Genomic DNA, 18,754 nt, shown 5'->3' on the forward strand with positions numbered 1-18,754 from the left:
AGGGAAAAACACTTATATAAGGTTATCCCTGTATATATATAGCGCTCTGGTGTGTGCTGGCAAACTCTCCCTCTGTCTCCCCAAAGGGCTAGTGGGGTCCTGTCCTCTATCAGAGCATTCCCTGTGTGTGTGCTGTGTGTCGGTACGTTGTGTCGACATGTATGAGGAGGAAAATGGTATGGAGGTGGAGCAATTGCCTGTAATAGTGATGTCACCCCCTAGGGAGTCGACACCTGACTGGATGGTCTTATGGAAGGAATTACGTGATAGCGTCAGCATTTACAAAAGACTGTTGACGACATGAGACAGCCGGCAAATCAGTTATTACCTGTCCAGGCGTCTCAAACACCGTCAGGGGCTCTAAAGCGCCCGTTACCTCAGATGGTCGACACAGACCCAGACACGGACACTGACTCCAGTGTCGACGGTGAGGAAACCAACGTGTTTTCCAGTAGGGCCACACGTTACATGATCACGGCAATGAAGGAGGTTTTGAACATTTCTGATACTACAAGTACCACAAAAAAGGGTATTATGTGGGGTGTGAAAAAACTACCCGTAGTTTTTCCTGAATCAGATGAATTAAATGAGGTGTGTGATGAAGCGTGGGTTTCCCCCGATAAAAAACTGCTAATTTCTAAAAAATTATTGGCATTATACCCTTTCCCGCCAGAGGTTAGGGCGCGTTGGGAAACACCCCCTAGGGTAGATAAGGCGCTCACACGCTTATCAAAACAAGTGGCGTTACCGTCTCCTGATACGGCCGCCCTCAAGGAGCCAGCTGATAGGAAGTTGGAAAATATCCTAAAAAGTATATACACACATACTGGTGTTATACTGCGACCAGCAATCGCCTCAGCCTGGATGTGCAGTGCTGGGGTGGCTTGGTCGGATTCCCTGACTGAAAATATTGACAGGGACAGTATATTATTGACTATAGAGCATTTAAAGGATGCATTTCTATATATGCGAGATGCACAGAGGGATATTTGCACTCTGGCATCAAGAGTAAGTGCGCTGTCCATTTCTGCCAGAAGAGGGTTATGGACGCGACAGTGGTCAGGTGATGCGGATTCCAAACGGCATATGGAAGTATTGCCGTATAAAGGGGAGGAGTTATTTGGGGTCGGTCTATCGGACCTGGTGGCCACGGCAACGGCTGGGAAATCCACCTTTTTACCCCAGGTCACCTCTCAGCAGAAAAAGACACCGTCTTTTCAGGCTCAGTCCTTTCGTCCCCATAAGGGCAAGCGGGCAAAAGGCCACTCATATCTGCCCCGGGGCAGAGGAAGGGGAAAAAGACTGCAGCAGGCAGCCTCTTCCCAGGAACAGAAGCCCTCCCCCGCTTCTGCCAAGTCCTCAGCATGACGCTGGGGCCTTACAAGCGGACTCAGGTATGGTGGGGGGTCGTCTCAAAAATTTCAGCGCGCAGTGGGCTCACTCGCAAGTGGACCCCTGGATCCTGCAGGTAGTATCTCAGGGGTACAAATTGGAATTCGAGACGTCTCCCCCTCGCCGGTTCCTGAAGTCTGCTTTACCAACGTCTCCCTCCGACAGGGAGGCGGTATTGGAAGCCATTCACAAGCTGTATTCCCAGCAGGTGATAATCAAGGTACCCCTCCTACAACAGGGAAAGGGGTATTATTCCACGCTGTTTGTGGTACCGAAGCCGGACGGCTCGGTGAGACCTATTTTAAATCTGAAATCCTTGAACACTTACATACAAAGGTTCAAATTCAAGATGGAGTCACTCAGAGCAGTGATAGCGAACCTGGAAGAAGGGGACTATATGGTGTCTCTGGACTTCAAGGATGCTTACCTCCATGTCCCAATTTGCCCTTCTCACCAAGGGTACCTCAGGTTTGTGGTACAGAACTGTCACTATCAGTTTCAGACGCTGCCGTTTGGATTGTCCACGGCACCCCGGGTCTTTACCAAGGTAATGGCCGAAATGATGATTCTTCTTCGAAGAAAAGGCGTCTTAATTATCCCTTACTTGGACGATCTCCTGATAAGGGCAAGGTCCAGGGAACAGTTAGAGGTCGGAGTAGCACTATCTCAAGTAGTACTACGACAGCACGGGTGGATTCTAAATATTCCAAAATCGCAGCTGATTCCGACGACACGTCTGCTGTTCCTAGGGATGATTCTGGACACAGTCCAGAAAAAGGTGTTTCTCCCGGAGGAGAAAGCCAGGGAGTTATCCGAGCTAGTCAGGAACCTCCTAAAACCAGGCCAAGTGTCAGTGCATCAATGCACAAGGGTCCTGGGAAAAATGGTGGCTTCTTACGAAGCGATTCCATTCAGCAGATTCCACGCAAGAACTTTTCAGTGGGATCTGCTGGACAAATGGTCCGGATCGCATCTTCAGATGCATCAGCGGATAACCCTTTCTCCAAGGACAAGGGTCTCTCTCCTGTGGTGGTTGCAGAGTGCTCATCTTCTAGAGGGCCGCAGATTCGGCATTCAGGACTGGGTCCTGGTGACCACGGATGCCAGCCTGAGAGGCTGGGGAGCAGTCACACGGGGAAGAAATTTCCAGGGCTTGTGGTCAAGCATGGAAACGTCATTTCACATAAATATCCTGGAACTAAGGGCCATTTACAATGCCCTAAGTCAAGCAAGGCCTCTGCTTCAGGGTCAGCCGGTGTTGATCCAGTCGGACAACATCACGGCAGTCGCCCACGTAAACAGACAGGGCGGCACAAGAAGCAGGAGGGCAATGGCAGAAGTTGCAAGGATTCTTCGCTGGGCGGAAAATCATGTGATAGCACTGTCAGCAGTGTTCATTCCGGGAGTGGACAACTGGGAAGCGGACTTTCTCAGCAGACACGACCTCCACCCGGGGGAGTGGGGACTTCACCCAGAAGTCTTCCACATGATTGTGAACTGTTGGGAAAAACCAAAGGTGGACATGATGGCGTCCCGCCTCAACAAAAAACTAGACAGATATTGCGCCAGGTCAAGGGACCCTCAGGCAATAGCTGTGGACGCTCTGGTAACACCGTGGGTGTACCAGTCAGTGTATGTGTTCCCTCCTCTGCCTCTCATACCCAAGGTACTGAGAATCATAAGAAGGAGAGGAGTAAGGACTATACTCGTGGCTCCGGATTGGCCAAGAAGGACTTGGTACCCGGAACTTCAAGAGATGCTCACGGAGGACCCGTGGCCTCTACCTCTAAGAAAGGACCTGCTCCAGCAGGGACCCTGTCTGTTCCAAGACTTACCGCGGCTGCGTTTGACGGCATGGCGGTTGAACGCCGGATCCTGAAGGAAAAAGGCATTCCGGATGAAGTCATCCCCTACCCTGATCAAAGCCAGGAAGGATGTAACCGTGCAACATTATCACCGTATTTGGCGTAAATATATTGCGTGGTGTGAGGCCAGGAAGGCCCCTACAGAGGAATTTACACTGGGTCGTTTCCTGCATTTCCTGCAAACAGGACTGTCTATGGGCCTAAAATTAGGGTCCATTAAGGTTCAAATTTCGGCCCTGTTGATTTTCTTCCAGAAAGAACTGGCTTCAGTTCCTGAAGTTCAGACGTTTGTCAAGGGGGTACTGCATATACAGCCTCCTTTTGTGCCTCCAATGGCACCTTGGGATCTCAATGTAGTTTTGGGGTTCCTAAAATCACATTGGTTTGAACCACTCACCACTGTGGACTTAAAATATCTCACATGGAAAGTGGTAATGCTGTTAGCCCTGGCTTCAGCCAGGCGTGTTTCAGAATTGGCGGCTTTATCCTATAAAAGCCCTTACCTAATTTTTCATACGGACAGGGCAGAATTGAGGACTCGTCCTCAATTTCTCCCTAAGGTGGTTTCAGCGTTTCATTTAAACCAGCCTATTGTGGTACCTGCGGCTACTAGGGACTTGGAGGACTCCAAGTTGCTGGACGTAGTCAGGGCCCTGAAAATATATGTTTCCAGGACGGCTGGAGTCAGAAAATCTGACTCGCTGTTTATCCTGTATGCACCCAACAAGCTGGATGCTCCTGCTTCTAAGCAGACTATTGCTCGTTGGATTTGTAGTACAATTCAGCTTGCACATTCTGTGGCAGGCCTGCCACAGCCAAAATCTGTAAAAGCCCATTCCACAAGGAAAGTGGGCTCATCTTGGGCGGCTGCCCGAGGGGTCTCGGCTTTACAACTTTGCCGAGCAGCTACTTGGTCAGGGGCAAACACGTTTGCTAAATTCTACAAATTTGATACCCTGGCTGAGGAGGACCTGGAGTTCTCTCATTCGGTGCTGCAGAGTCATCCGCACTCTCCCGCCCGTTTGGGAGCTTTGGTATAATCCCCATGGTCCTTTCGGAGTTCCCAGCATCCACTAGGACGTCAGAGAAAATAAGAATTTACTTACCGATAATTCTATTTCTCGTAGTCCGTAGTGGATGCTGGGCGCCCATCCCAAGTGCGGATTGTCTGCAATACTTGTACATAGTTATTGTTACAAAAATCGGGTTATTGTTGTGAGCCATCTTTTCAGAGGCTCCTCTGTTATCATGCTGTTAACTGGGTTCAGATCACAGGTTGTACGGTGTGATTGGTGTGGCTGGTATGAGTCTTACCCGGGATTCAAAATCCTTCCTTATTGTGTACGCTCGTCCGGGCACAGTATCCTAACTGAGGCTTGGAGGAGGGTCATAGGGGGAGGAGCCAGTGCACACCAGGTAGTCCTAAAGCTTTTACTTTTGTGCCCAGTCTCCTGCGGAGCCGCTATTCCCCATGGTCCTTTCGGAGTTCCCAGCATCCACTACGGACTACGAGCAATAGAATTATCGGTAAGTAAATTCTTATTTTAAGGGAGACATCCTTTTTGGGGAGGATCTGAATAAGATTGTGACTGACTTGGCAACTACTAAGACTGCGTTTCTCCCAAGTACTAATCTTTCTGCACCGAAGGCAAAGAGTACCACTTTACGTTCCTTTCGACCTCCAGGGAAAGCAAAGGGTCAGGCGTACCCGAGACAGGCTCGTACTTGCAAAGCAATCCTGGGCCGCCCGTCATCCTGCTTCCAAGCAAGACAAGCCTGCTGCATGATGGGGCGGGTCTCCCCGTGGGGGACCCCAGGGTGGGAGGCCGCGTTCTGCAGTTCGCCCAGACCTGGTTAAAGACCACATTCGGATGCCTGGGTGCGGGAAGTTGTCTCTCACGGGTATGCAATCTCTTTCAAGAGACGTTCTGCTCAACGGTTATCCCTTCGGATCCGTTGCAAGCGCAAGCTCTACACTTGGTTGTGCAATCCTTCTTGGACACAGGAGTGGTTGTGCCGGTATCTCTGTCCTAGAGAGGCAGGGGATACTAATAGACCCTGTTTCTAGTTCCCAAGCCAAATGGGTCCTTCTGGCCTATACTCAACCTCAAAGCATTGAACAAATTTGTGAGGGTGTCCAAATTCCGTATGGAAGCTCTGCGCTCTATTATACTGGCCATGGAACCCGGCGACTATATGGTATCCCTGGACATACAGGATGCTTACCTGCATATACCTATTGCCGTATCGCATCAACAGTATAACCTCCTTTATCAGTTCCAGGCTCTGCCATTTGGATTGGTCACGGCCCCTCGGATCTTCACCAAGGTCATGGCCGTGATGACGGCCCTTCTCCGCCGTCAGGAAATCTGGGTCCTGCCGTATCTGGATGACTTGCTGATCCTTGCGAACTCCCAAAATGTTCTCCTCGGTCATCTGGAACTGATGGTCCAATTCCTACAAGCCTACGGGTGGCTCAACAACTGGAAAAAGTCCTTGCTGGTCCCTGCTCGGAACATGGTGCCCCTGGGGGCACTGCTGGACACACACAGCCAGAGATTGTTTCTGTCTCCAGATAAATTCCTGAAACTTTAGGACAGGATCAGATACTTCCTTTCTCGCCCAAGTGTGTCAATACACTCAGCGATGCAAGTACTAGGCCTCATGGTGTCTGCTTTCGACATGGTAGAGTACGCTCAATTTCATTCCCGCCCTCTGCAGTGGTTAATCCTTTCCAAGTGTGATGGCCTGCCTCATCGGGTCAGGTCTCAAATGATCTCCTTGACTCTGGAAGTTCACCTGTCACTGAGCTGGTGGCTACAGGACCAACAGTTGAGCAGAGGCCATCCCTTCTGGATCTCCAACTGGGTCCTCCTGACAATGGACGGCAGTCTGCGGGGTTGGGGCGTGGTGTTGGAGGAGCATCTCCCCCCTCCCCCTCTCCCTCTCCCCCTCTCCAGGGTCGGTGGACCATGGAGGAATCTCTCCTCCCGATAAACATTCTGGCAATGCTGGAAGTATGTAAAATCCTATGTTGGGCGGAACGCCATCTGCCAGCAATATCGGCAGTGTTCATTCCTGGAATCCTCAACTGGGAAGCGGATTTTCTCCAGTCGCCAGGACGTTCACGCCGGAGAGTGGAGTCTTCATCTGGAAGTCTTTAAACTCCTAGTGGATAAGTGGGGCCCACCAGATGTAGACTTGATGGCGTCTCGAAACAATCACAAGAGTCTGGTATTCGGATCAAGGATGTGGGATCCTCAAGCAGCGTTCGTGGATGCACTGGCAATTCCATGGAACTTTCGGCTGCCATATGTGTTCCCTCCAGTGTCACTCCTGCCCAGGGTACTACGGAAGTTCAATCAAGAAAGAGGAAAACTACTTTTAGTCGCTCCAGTGTGGCCCAGACGGCATTGGTTCTCAGACCTTCAAAGTGTATCGATAGAGCGTCCTCTTCTACTTCCTCAACGCTCAGACCTCCTCCTCTTTCAGGGCTCTTGTGTCTACACGGACCTGAACAGACTGGCTTGGATGGCGTGTCTCTTGAAGCTTCACTCCTGAGGGCCAAAGGATTCTCTGAGGCAGTTATTCAATCTGTGTTGAAGGCACGCAAACCGGCTTCTGTACAGACTTATTACAGGGTCTGGAACTCTTACTTCACATGGTGTGCTGCTAAGAATTATGATGCCTATTCGTTCAGAACTTCCAGGCTTTTTTCTACAACAAGGCCTAGATCTAGGCCTTCATCTGGCCTCCCTCAAGGTTCATATATCTGCCTTGTCGGTGTGGTTTCAGAGAAAAATTGCGTCTATTAATGTTCATATTCAGGGAGGCTGAATCCGTAAAACACCCTATGTCCCTCCTGTGGCTCCATGTGATCTGTCTGTTGTCTTAAATGCCCTACAAGAGTCTCCATTTGAACCTCCTTGAGTCTGTGGACCTTAACTGTCTTACGCTTAAGGTCGTAATTCTGGTGGCTATTGCCTCTGCTAGGAGGGTGTCTGACTTGGGCACTTTGTCCTGTCGTCCACCCTTTTTGATTTTTCACTGTGACCGGGCTGTTCTTCAAACTCGCCCCGGTTATATACCTTAAGTGGTATCTTTCCATCTTAACCAGGGGGGGGAGCGGATGCAAGCTGAACTGCAGGTGCCTGTTTGAACTCGATGGACAAATTGTCTTTTTTTTTTTTTTTTTTTCCCCCAACCTCAAACGGTTACTATGCTTTTATATCACCTGAACTGAGCACAATGGAGCTATTTTATTGTTGCTCTATCTGCCGGCGCTCAAAACAATTTAATATTGCTCTGTGGGACTGGTTCCGTTGTTGCGCCGCTACCCCTTTCCCCAACCTCCCACTGGGCGTCTATGCTAATGAGCGTGTATCGGAGGTATTCATTTGTTGCTCCGCTTAGACCCCTATTAGCATTTTATGTGGCTAACCGCTCCAGGTTTAGCTGTGCACTGCAGCAAAACCCGGCCAAAGTTCCCGTTTGGGTGCCCAAACTATGGTCTTCAACCACTTGCCTGGCATGGTCACACCAGCGGCTTGAATAAAGAACAGCAGCAGGGCATGCATGTAGACAACTTTTCAATGCCTTTATTGCGGCATAAAAGACCTGATGACGATGCCGTAATAAAGGCATTGAACGTTATCTACACTCATGCCCTACTGTTGTCCTTTATTCAAGCCGCTAGAAGTGCTGCACCTAGCTGAGCCGCTGACCACTCAGCATCTCCGTCCACTGCCCCCCACTGTGCCACCAACTTAATATAAAATTAGAGTGGGTTCAAAATAAATATACGTACATACGTATGTACGTTCGTTCCAAATGATGCCAGCACACACACACACAATCAGCATGCTGGGGTGATACTCAATCCTTATGAGCAGAAGACAGCAACACGAGCATTTAATCCAAATTAGGGAGTGCACTCACCAGTCCATTCTTAGTCATCAAAATTTATTGCAGCAAGAATACAAAGATGATGCCGACGTTTCGGTCCCCCCTGGTACCTTTGTGAAGGTTCATACATTGTCAGCACATTAAACCAATATATACCCCCTTCAATTATAGACATATACTCTTGCTGCAATAAATTTTGATGGCTCTAAGAATGGACTGGTGAGTGCACTCCCCAATATGGATGAAATACTTGTGTTAATTATATATTAATTCTAAAACTGAACCCATTCGAATTAATTTTATATTAAGTTGGTGGCACAGTGGCTTTATAACTTCATTGGTGGGGAAGTGGACGGAGAAGCGGAGCGGTCAGCGGCTCAGCTAGAATGAAGCCGCTGCCAGGGAGGGAGCTGCTGGAGGGGAGGTGAGCAGTGTCACATTGTGCCCATCGCGGCTCCGTACACACATGCCGTGATGAGCGATGACATTGCTCACATTGAAAAGGCAGCACAGCTGACCGCCAATCAACGAGCACGACCTCCAATCAATGAGCGCGGATGCGCGCATTGTTAATTGGAGGGCCATACACACTAGACAATGTGAACAATATATCGTTCACTATCGTCTTTATCTTTCAGATCTTTGAAAAATATCTTCTGGTGTGTATAACCATTAAGTGCCAATTATGACTGTACTTTGTACTAGATTGTACACAATATAGTCAAGATTGACTTGGGTACACACGGAGAGATGTATGCTTAATTTCTAAGCAATCTGACTAGATTGCTTAGAAATTAAGCATGGTGTGTATGCCCCAAAGTGATGCGCGGCCCCGCACGTCGCTATCGCCGGTTCTAGATTGGCCTTGCATGCACAATCTAGTCAGATCGCTCAGTTCCCTGCTGGGTGCAGTGAGCGCCCCCCCTCGCTCAGCACACATCGCGCTGAGCGGGGGGAGAGATGTGTGCTGAGCGTTCTGTGCTAGATCGCTCAGCACACAGCTCTCCGTGTGTACCCCTTATTATCTTCTCTTCTCTTCTCTTGCAATACCAACCGCACAGTAGTTCACATCGGTATTGCAAGCTGTGTACACATGGTGTGATTTATGCTAACTTTCTTTATGATTTTGACCATATAGTCAGTCGTAAGGTTGCATCTCTTTGTGAGTCTGCAAGATCATTCACCTGAGACACTTCTATGCTTGTGGGAAAATGATGATCTGAGTAATCGGACGGTTCCCCTAGCAGTAAATATACAGTCACCACCGCTTTCCCAGAAGACTTAGGATGCCTTTACCAGCTGATGTATGGTGTGTACAGCTCTGCTGTAAACATAATTACCTCTGTATATGTACTTACATAATTGTTTTACATTTTAAGTACTTTAAAACATTTTTAACTTGTATGCTTCCTGCAGAACAGATATATAATGAAACTTTCACTGAATGCGCTTAACAGGAGATACTATGCTGTGCAGCTTGTCTCCTATATAATAGCCCAGATTTGTCACTCTGTGACTGTGTGGATAACGCTGGCCATGGCTAAGAGCTCTCATTGGGTTAGCAGCATGTCTATCATACTCAGTCCACAGCTAATTGGGCGAGAAACGCCCTCCCACACAGGTTACATCCAATGGGAGGCTCTGCCCTTTGGCTGCTGTGTGTTCCCAGAGCAGAATTAACAATGGGGCTGATGGTGCTGCAACTCCATGTCCACACCCTAAAATAGTCCCACTGCATCTGCAGCAACATACCCTCCAACAATTTATACATAAAAATCGGTACAAATTTGAAAAGGTGGCGTGGTCATGGGTACAGTGGCGTAGCCACGCTCCTTTTCCTATACTTTCAGTGGAAGTTTGGAGAGCCAAAAATCAGTACAGACCATAAAAAATAAAAAAAAAGGAAAAGGTACTGTACCTGCCAAAAAGGTACAGTTGGAGGGTATGCCACTGCATCTGCAGCAAGTCTCTGCGCTGTAGATGGGGGGGGGGGGGATTCTTTTTACTGCAGTGTCCTATGTCCTGCTGCCAGTCCGCCTGCCCCCTCCGGCATCAACAATCCCCACTCCCTAGCCGTGGAACAAAAGCTGCTGCTTCCACTGGCATAGATGTGTATGAAAGCGGCGCAGCAGAAGGCTTTCATAGCCCTCCCTGCGCTGCATACTTTCTGAGCCCCGGAGCCTCCTCTGCGCATGATGTCACAGAAGTGCCTTCCTGCCACAACCGCACCCAGGGGCCCTGACGCCGCAGCACAGCACCTGGGCTGCCGGCCTGGAAGCCCGAGATAGCTAATGTAACGAATAGAGTGAGTGATATCGCGGAGGGTAATGTCTGGATGCTGAATCAATGTAAAAGGTGACAGTGCTGTGCAGTGCGGTGTCACTGACACTGCACAGCACTCTCACCTTTTACATTGATTCAGCGAGTCCGTTCTGCCAGCCAGTCACTGTTAGCGCCGGTGTCCCAATGCGCCGCATTACAGGGAAGTAGATGCATTAAATAAACTACAGCTCCCAGCAGCCCATAGCACTGAAGCATTCCGACACTAAGGCCTGCTGGGAGCTGTAGTTTATAGAGTGCATCTTCTTCCCTGTAATGCGGTGCGTTGGAACACCGGCGCTAACAATAGTGACTGGCTGCTGTGCGAGTCTTGGAGAGCCACTGCCAAAGGGAGGACAGCAGCTTAGCTGCTTCCAGGAGGAGAAGCAGAAGAAGCATTACCCGCCCCTCCCCCACTCGCAGTACCTCCGGGCCCCATCCGCGGCACCCCCACAAACCTTTCCCGTGGCTCCGGACCCCCACCCTCGGCACCCATGCACCAGCCCCTCCCCCACCCACGGCACCACCGCACCAGCCCCTCCCCCACCCACGGCACCCTCGGACCCCCTCCGCCATCCGTGTCTCCCCCGCACCTGCCACTACCCCAACCACAGCACTACTAGGTGATTCATCAGGCCCTGCATGTGCTGTTCATGCCGTTGCACGGGGCTACGACCCCTTAACCATTGCATGCCCTTTGTCCATTCAATATTTAACCACTCGCACAATTGATTGGAGGTAATACTCCATATAATACAAATATTGCACACCACAAGGGTGTGCAAGGGCAAAGGGTGCGTAGCCCCTTACGATGGTGTGAAGAGCGCCCGTAGGGCGCGATGAATCACTTAGTCAGCAATAAGAAGTAGGGGCCTGGCCAGGGACAGTCCCTGGAAATTAGAGGCTTGGCTGCTATGCCTGTTAATCACTGATGCTGTTCAACAAAATGAAGTGAGCTCATGGTATAACATTATCAATAATCTCGTTGTAAGCAGTTCTGTTGTATGTGACAGGCACAGGGCTTTGCTTGTGGTTGTTGGCTGTGTCCTCGGGGGAATAGAGTGGTGCACACATGCTAAGCAGGTCACAGCATGACCTAATTACTTTCTACAACACTGCTGTGAGGATCCCTACTGTACAGCCGACAGTAGCTGCTCACTTTCACCCATTTTGCACTGTGCAGTGAAGCTTGTAAATAAACCTAGCAAACCTCTCTGCACAACCCTATGGGACAACTCTGATTCTACTACCTGAAAGCACGCACTGTTCTTGTCATACTTAATGTCGACATCTTTTGCAGGTTTCCAAACCCATTCCTTCTAAATCATGGTGGAGTATTATGAGGTCTTGGGAGTTCAGAGAAATTCCTCTGCAGAGGAAATTAAAAAAGCGTAAGTTCTGCTTAAGGTGTTGTGAGTGAGATTCCTTATTGTGGTGGTGTTTTCCTGGGATCAGTACGAGATACCGCCGGAATACCGACACGGGATCCCAACCGGCACAATCCCGACAGGGGGGCGTGTGCAATAGAATTGATAATGGTCGCCAGTGTAAACCCTGGTAACACATTGTTAAAAGAAGATGCTGCTAGATAATAGTATTTAACATATAGAGGGTGATTTAATTCTTAGCCCGGGAGCTAAAATCCTGCATAAGTGCCATGAGCTATTCTATTAATTCCTGCAAAATGCACTGAATTAGCAATGCAGTTATGGCATGCCCAGTAATCACACCCAGCTCCTCAGCCATACTTAACACTGATCATTGCGATAAATGCAGCCTCATGGCTACTCGCGGCAAAACAAGGATGGTTCCAGAATGTATTTTCCATTATTGCATAATATCAGCATCGTGAATAACGAACAAACGTTACTTTCTTGTGTAATAGATAATTTACACTTACAAAGTGATTTGTGAATCCATAAGAGTAAATTTTCAGAAATGTTTCCTGTGTGTGGAGTCCCTTTTCTAATGTCGCTGTTCCATTGCAGATACCGTAGATTAGCCCTGAAGTGGCATCCTGATAAAAATCCTGACAATAAAGATGAAGCGGAGAGGAGGTTTAAAGAAGTTGCTGAGGCTTATGAAGTCTTGTCAGATGGTAAATAACTTTTTGTCTTTGTGGTTCTGTGTGTCATTCCCAAAATAAGTCATCTGTGTGTGTTCCGGAGGTGCAGGGTTGTCAGTAGGCATCAGCACTTGTTATGAAAACATAAATCTCTTAAGGCCCATACACACTTGACGATGCACACATCGTTAACGACCGTCGTTAACGACTTCCCTTGAACTTCCCTTGAACAGCTGAGCAAATGACATGAGCATACACACTACCAACGATGAAAGACCAAAGACGAAAGACCAAAGACCATAGACCATTCATCGTTGAAGCATCCAAGCTGAACAGTTTATTTAAATAATGAGCTGGGAACAGGGCTGGTGAACAGTGGCTTGGTCGTTCACACCATACACATTCAACGACGTCTCTGGTCGGTAACGACCATAGAGGAAATTGAGCATACATGCTCCACAGATAAGCGAGGGTCGTTAACGTCCCGCGGGGCCGCGCATCGGTGGTCGTCGGATGCATACACACTTGACGATATAATGAGCGACGTCGTTGATGAGGGCTGAAATGAACGACGTCGTTCATTTTATCGTCAAGTGTGTATGGGCCTTCAGGATACTTGCTAGATTACAGAGCGGCTTCTACGTTTGCAACACAGTTTTGTTTATCCTGATAGTAAACTGTTGGAGCTTCAGAAGTTGCCATTTCATAATTGTTTGCACAATATTGTAGAGGCATCTTCCATATTGTGACATCGGAGAACCTGTAGATTGCAATTTATACATATATGTCTGCTTATTATGGATTACCTGCTCTTTAAAAACACCATGCTGCTGTTCTAAATGTAAAATGGCCTTGTTTGCATCTGATCCTGCCTCTAGGACAGCAGATATTTGTCCAGATTGGATGTTTAACTCTCTGGTCTCTGGTCTGAGAGGCCAATTCACTTGGGCCTGTAGGTGACCATGTACACGTGCAAGCTATACACTTTGAAATACTAAGTCAATATCAAGCATATTATTATTATTATTATTATTATTATTATTATTTTTTCTCTAACGTCCTAAGTGGATGCTGGGGACTCCGTAAGGACCATGGGGAATAGCGGCTCCGCAGGAGACTGGGCACATCTAAAGAAAGCTTTAGGACTAACTGGTGTGCACTGGCTCCTCCCCCTATGACCCTCCTCCAAGCCCCAGTTAGATTTCTGTGCCCGACGAGAAGGGTGCACACTAGGGGCTCTCCTGAGCTCTTTGTGAAAGTTTTAGTTTAGGTTTATTATTTTCAGTGAGACCTGCTGGCAACAGGCTCACTGCATCGAGGGACTAAGGGGAGAAGAAGCGAACTCACCTGCGTGCAGAGTGGATTGGGCTTCTTGGCTACTGGACATTAGCTCCAGAGGGACGATCACAGGTTCAGCCTGGATGGGTCCCGGAGCCGCGCCGCCGGCCCCCTTACAGAGCCAGAAGAGCGAAGAGGTCCGGAAAATCGGCGGCAGAAGGCGATCCTGTCTTCAGATAAGGTAGCGCACAGCACCGCAGCTGTGCGCCATTGCTCTCAGCACACTTCACACTCCGGTCACTGAGGGTGCAGGGCGCTGGGGGGGCAGCGCCCTGAGACGCAATAAATCGATAAAAACCTTATATGGCTAAAATAAATGCATCACATATAACTCCTGGGCTATATGGATGCATTTAACCCCTGCCAAAACATACAGAAAAACGGATGATAGGCTCCGCCCCTTTCTCGGCGTCCTTATCTCCTTAGCACACTGGCGCCATTTTCCCTCACAGCTCAGTTGGAGGGAAGCTCCCTGGCTCTCCCCTGCAGTCACTACACTACAGAAAGGGGTTAAAAAAGAGAGGGGGGCACAAATTAGGCGCAGTATAAACAATACAGCAGCTATAAAGGGAAAAACACTTATATAAGGTTATCCCTGTATGTATATAGCGCTCTGGTGTGTGCTGGCAAACTCTCCCTCTGTCTCCCCAAAGGGCTAGTGGGGTCCTGTCCTCTATCAGAGCATTCCCTGTGTGTGTGCTGTGTGTCGGTACGTTTGTGTCGACATGTATGAGGAGAAAAATGATGTGGAGACGGAGTAGAGTGTCTGTAATAGTGTTGTCACCCCCTAGGGGGTCGACACCTGAGTGGATGTACTGTTGAAATTGCGTGACAGTGTCAACTTTGTATTAAAGACAGTGGTTGACATGAGACAGCCGGCTACTCAGCTTGTGCATGTCCAGACGTCTCATACAGGGGCTCTAAAGCGCCCGTTACCTCAGATACAGACGCCGACACGGATACTGACTCCTGTGTCGACGGTGAAGAGACAACCGTGATTTCCAATAGGGCCACACATTGCATGATTGAGGCAATGGAAAATGTTTACACTTTTCTGATAATATGAATACCACCAAAAAAAGGGGTACAGGTTGAGTATCCCATATCCAAATATTCCGAAATACGGAATATTCCGAAATACGGACTTTCTTGACTGAGAGTGAGATAGTGAAACCTTTGTTTTTTGATGGCTCAATGTACATAAACTTTGTTTAATAGACAAAGTTATTAAAAATATTGTATTAAATGACCTTCAGGCTGTGTGTATAAGGTGTATATGAAACATAAATGAATTGTGTGAATGTAGACACACTTTGTTTAATGCACAAAGTTATAAAAAATATTGGCTAAAATGACCTTCAGGCTGTGTGTATAATGTGTATATGAAACATAAATGCATTCTGTGCTTACATTTAGGTCCCATCACCATGATATCTCATTATGGGATGCAATTATTCCAAACTACGGAAAAATCCGATATCCAAAATACTTCTGGTCCCAAGCATTTTGGATAAGGGATACTCAACCTGTATTATGTTTGGTGAGGAAAAACTTCCTGTAGTTTTCCTGAATCTGAGAAATAAAATGAGGTGTGTGATGATGCGTGGGTTTCCCCCCGATAACAATTGATAATTTCTAAAAAGTTATTGGCAGTATACCTTTTCCCGCCAGAGGTTAGGGTGCGTTGGGAAACACCCCCTAGGGGGGATAAGGCGCTCACACGCTTGTAAGAACAAGGGCTCTATCCTCTCCTGAGATGGCCGCCCTTAAGGATCCTGCTGATAGAAAGCAGGAGGGTATCCTAAAATGTATTTACACACATACTGGTGTTATACTGCGACCAGCAATCGCCTCAGCCTGGATGTGCAGTGCTGGGTTGGCGTGGTCGGATTCCCTGACTGGAAATATTGATATCCTAGATAAGGACAGTATATTATTGCCTATAGAGCAATTAAAAGATGCATTTCTATATATGCATGATGCACAGCGGAATAATTGCCGACTGGCATCAAGTATAAGTGCGTTGTCCAATTCTACCAGTAAAATGGTCAGGTGATGCGGATTCCAAACGGCATTTGGAAGTATTGCCTTACAAAAAAAGGGGATGTACCCCTGGTCGCCTCTCAAAATAAGACGCCGTATTATCAGGCGCAGTCCTGGTTGGCAAGCAGACAAAAGGGTTCCTCTTTTCTGCACGTGACAGAGGGAGAGGAAAATGGCTGCAGAGATCAGCCAGTTCCCAGGAACAGAAACCCTTTTCTGCCTCTGCCAAGCCCTCAGTATGACGCTAGGGCTTTACAAGTTCAGGCACGGTGGGGGCCCGTTCTCAATGAATTTCAGTGCGCAGTGGGCTCACTCGCAAGTAGACCCCTGGATCCTTCAGGTAATATTTTCAGGGGTACAAATTGGAATTCGAGACGTATTCCCCTCGCCGTTTCCAAAAGTCTGTTTTACCGACGTCTCCCGCTGACAGGGAGGCAGTTTTGGAAGCCATTCACAAGCTGTATTCCCAGCAGGTGATAATTAAGGTACCCCTCCTGCAACAGGGAACGGGGTATTATTCCACACTATTGTGGTACCGAAGCCAGACGGCTCGGTGAGACCGATTTTAAAATCTAAAATCTAAAATCTTTGAACACTTACATACAGAGGTTCAAATTCAAAATTGAGTCACTCAGAGCAGTGATTGCAAACCTGGAAGAAGGGGACTACATGAGGTCTCGGGACATCAAGGATGCTTACCTTCATGTCAAAATGTACCCTTCTCACCAAGGGTATCTCAGGTTATGGTACAGAACTGTCACTATCAGTTCAGACGCTGCCGTAGGGATGGGCCACGGCACCCCGGGTCTTTACTGAAGTAATGACCGAAATGATGATATTCCTTCGAAGGAAGGGAATTTTAGTTATCCTTTACTTGGACGATTCCCTGATAAGGGTAAGATCCAGGGAACAGCTGGAGATCGGTGTAGCACTATCTCAGGTAGTGTTGCGGCAGCACGATTGGATTCTCAATATTCCAAAATCGCAGCTGGTTCCGACGACTTGTCTTCTGTTCCTAGGGATGATCCTGGACACAGTCCAGAAAGAAGGTGTTTCTCCCGGAGGAGAAAGCCAGGGAGTTATCCGAGCTAGTCAGGAACCTCCTAAAACCGAACCAAGTCTCAGTGCATCAATGCACAAGGGTTCTGGGTAAAAATGGTGGCTTCCTACGAAGCAATCCCATTCGGCAGATTCCACGCAAGACTTTCCAGTGGAACCTACTGGACAAATGGTCCGGGTCGCATCTTCAGATGCATCAGCGGATAACCCTGTCACCAGGGACAAGGGTATCCCTCCTGTGGTGGTTGCAGAGTGCTCATCTTCTAGAGGGCCGCAGATTCGGCATTCAGGACTGGGTCCTGGTGACCACGGATGCCAGCCTGCGAGGCTGGGGAGCAGTCACACAGGGAAGGAATATCCAGGGCTTATGGTCAAGCCTGGAGACATCACTTCACATAAATATCCTGAAGCTAAGGGCCATTTACAATGCTCTAAGCTTAGCAAGACCTCTGCTTCAAGGTCAGCCGGTGTTGATCCAGTCGGACAACATTACGGCAGTCACCCACGTAAACAGGCAGGGTGCCACAAGAAGCAGGAGGGCAATGGCAGAAGCTGCAAGGATTCTCCGCTGGGCGGAAAATCATGTAATAGCACTGTCAACAGTATTCATTCCGGGAGTGGACAACTGGGAAGCAGACTTCCTCAGCACGACCTCCACCCGGGAGAGTGGGGACTTCACCCAGAAGTCGTCCACATGATTAAAAAACTCGACAGGCATTGCGCCAGGTCAAGAGACCCTCAGGCAATAGTTGTAGACGCTCTGGTAACACCGTGGGTGTACCAGTCAGTATATGTGTTCCCTCATCTGCTTCTCATACCCAAGGTACTGAGATTGATAAGATGGAGAGGAGTAAGCACTATATTCGTGGCTCCGGATGGGCCAAAAAGGACTTGGTAACCGGAACTTCAAGAGAGGCTCACGGAGGATCCGTGGCCTCTACCTCTAAGAAGGGACCTGCTCCAGCAAGGACCCTGTCTGTTCCAAGACTTACCGCGGCTGCGTTTGACGGCATGGCGGTTGAACACCGGATCCTGAAGGAAAAAAGGCATTTCGGATGAAGTCATCCCTATCCTGATCAAAAGCCAGGAAGGATGTAACCGCAAAAACATTATCACCGCAATTGGCGAAAATATGTTGCGTAGTGCGAGGCCAGTAAGGCCCGACGGAGGAAATTCAACTGGGTCGATTCCTACATTTCCTGCAAACAGGAGTGTCTATGGGCCTGAAATTGGGGTCCATTAAGGTTCAGATTTCGGCCCTGTCAATTTTCTTCCAAAAAAGAATTAGCTTCAGTCCCTGAAGTTTAGACGTTTGTAAAAGGGGTACTGCATATACAGCCTCCTTTTGTGCCTCCAGTGGCAATTTGGGATCTCAATGTAGTTTGGGTTCCAAAAGTCACATTGGTTTGAACCACTTAAATCTGTGGAGTTAAAATATCTCACATGGAAAGTGGTCATGCTGTTGGCCCTGGCCTAGGCCAGGCGCGTGTCAGGATTGGCGGCTTTATCCTGTAAAAGCCCTTAGCTGATTTTCCATTCGGACAGGGCGGAATTGAGGACTCGTCCTCAGTTTCTCCCTAAGGTGGTTCCAGCGTTTTCACCTGAACCAACCTATTGTGGTGCCTGCGGCTACTAGGGACTTGGAGGAATCCAAGTTGCTGGATGTTGTCAGGGCCCTGAAAATATGTTCCAGGACGGCTGGAGTCAGGAAATCTGACTCGCTGTTTATCCTGTATGCACCCAACATGCTGGGTGCTCCTGCTTCTAA

At 48.5% G+C, this 18,754-nt stretch overlaps 1 protein-coding gene across 2 annotated transcripts in view; it reads left to right on the top strand.

The window, feature by feature from the left end:
• The window catches only part of DNAJB6 (DnaJ heat shock protein family (Hsp40) member B6), a 228,935-nt gene that overhangs the window by 95,473 nt on the left and 114,708 nt on the right, over positions 1-18,754 (top strand). For both annotated transcript variants that reach the window (XM_063921906.1, XM_063921905.1), the window contains exons 2-3: positions 11,782-11,872; positions 12,470-12,579. In XM_063921906.1, the coding sequence (XP_063777976.1) occupies positions 11,808-11,872; positions 12,470-12,579 (175 nt within the window). In that variant the 5' untranslated portion in view covers positions 11,782-11,807. The remainder of the gene's footprint in view (positions 1-11,781; positions 11,873-12,469; positions 12,580-18,754) is intronic.

The sequence above is a fragment of the Pseudophryne corroboree genome, chromosome 5 (genome assembly GCF_028390025.1).
Source record: "Pseudophryne corroboree isolate aPseCor3 chromosome 5, aPseCor3.hap2, whole genome shotgun sequence".
Lineage (NCBI taxonomy): Eukaryota > Metazoa > Chordata > Amphibia > Anura > Myobatrachidae > Pseudophryne > Pseudophryne corroboree.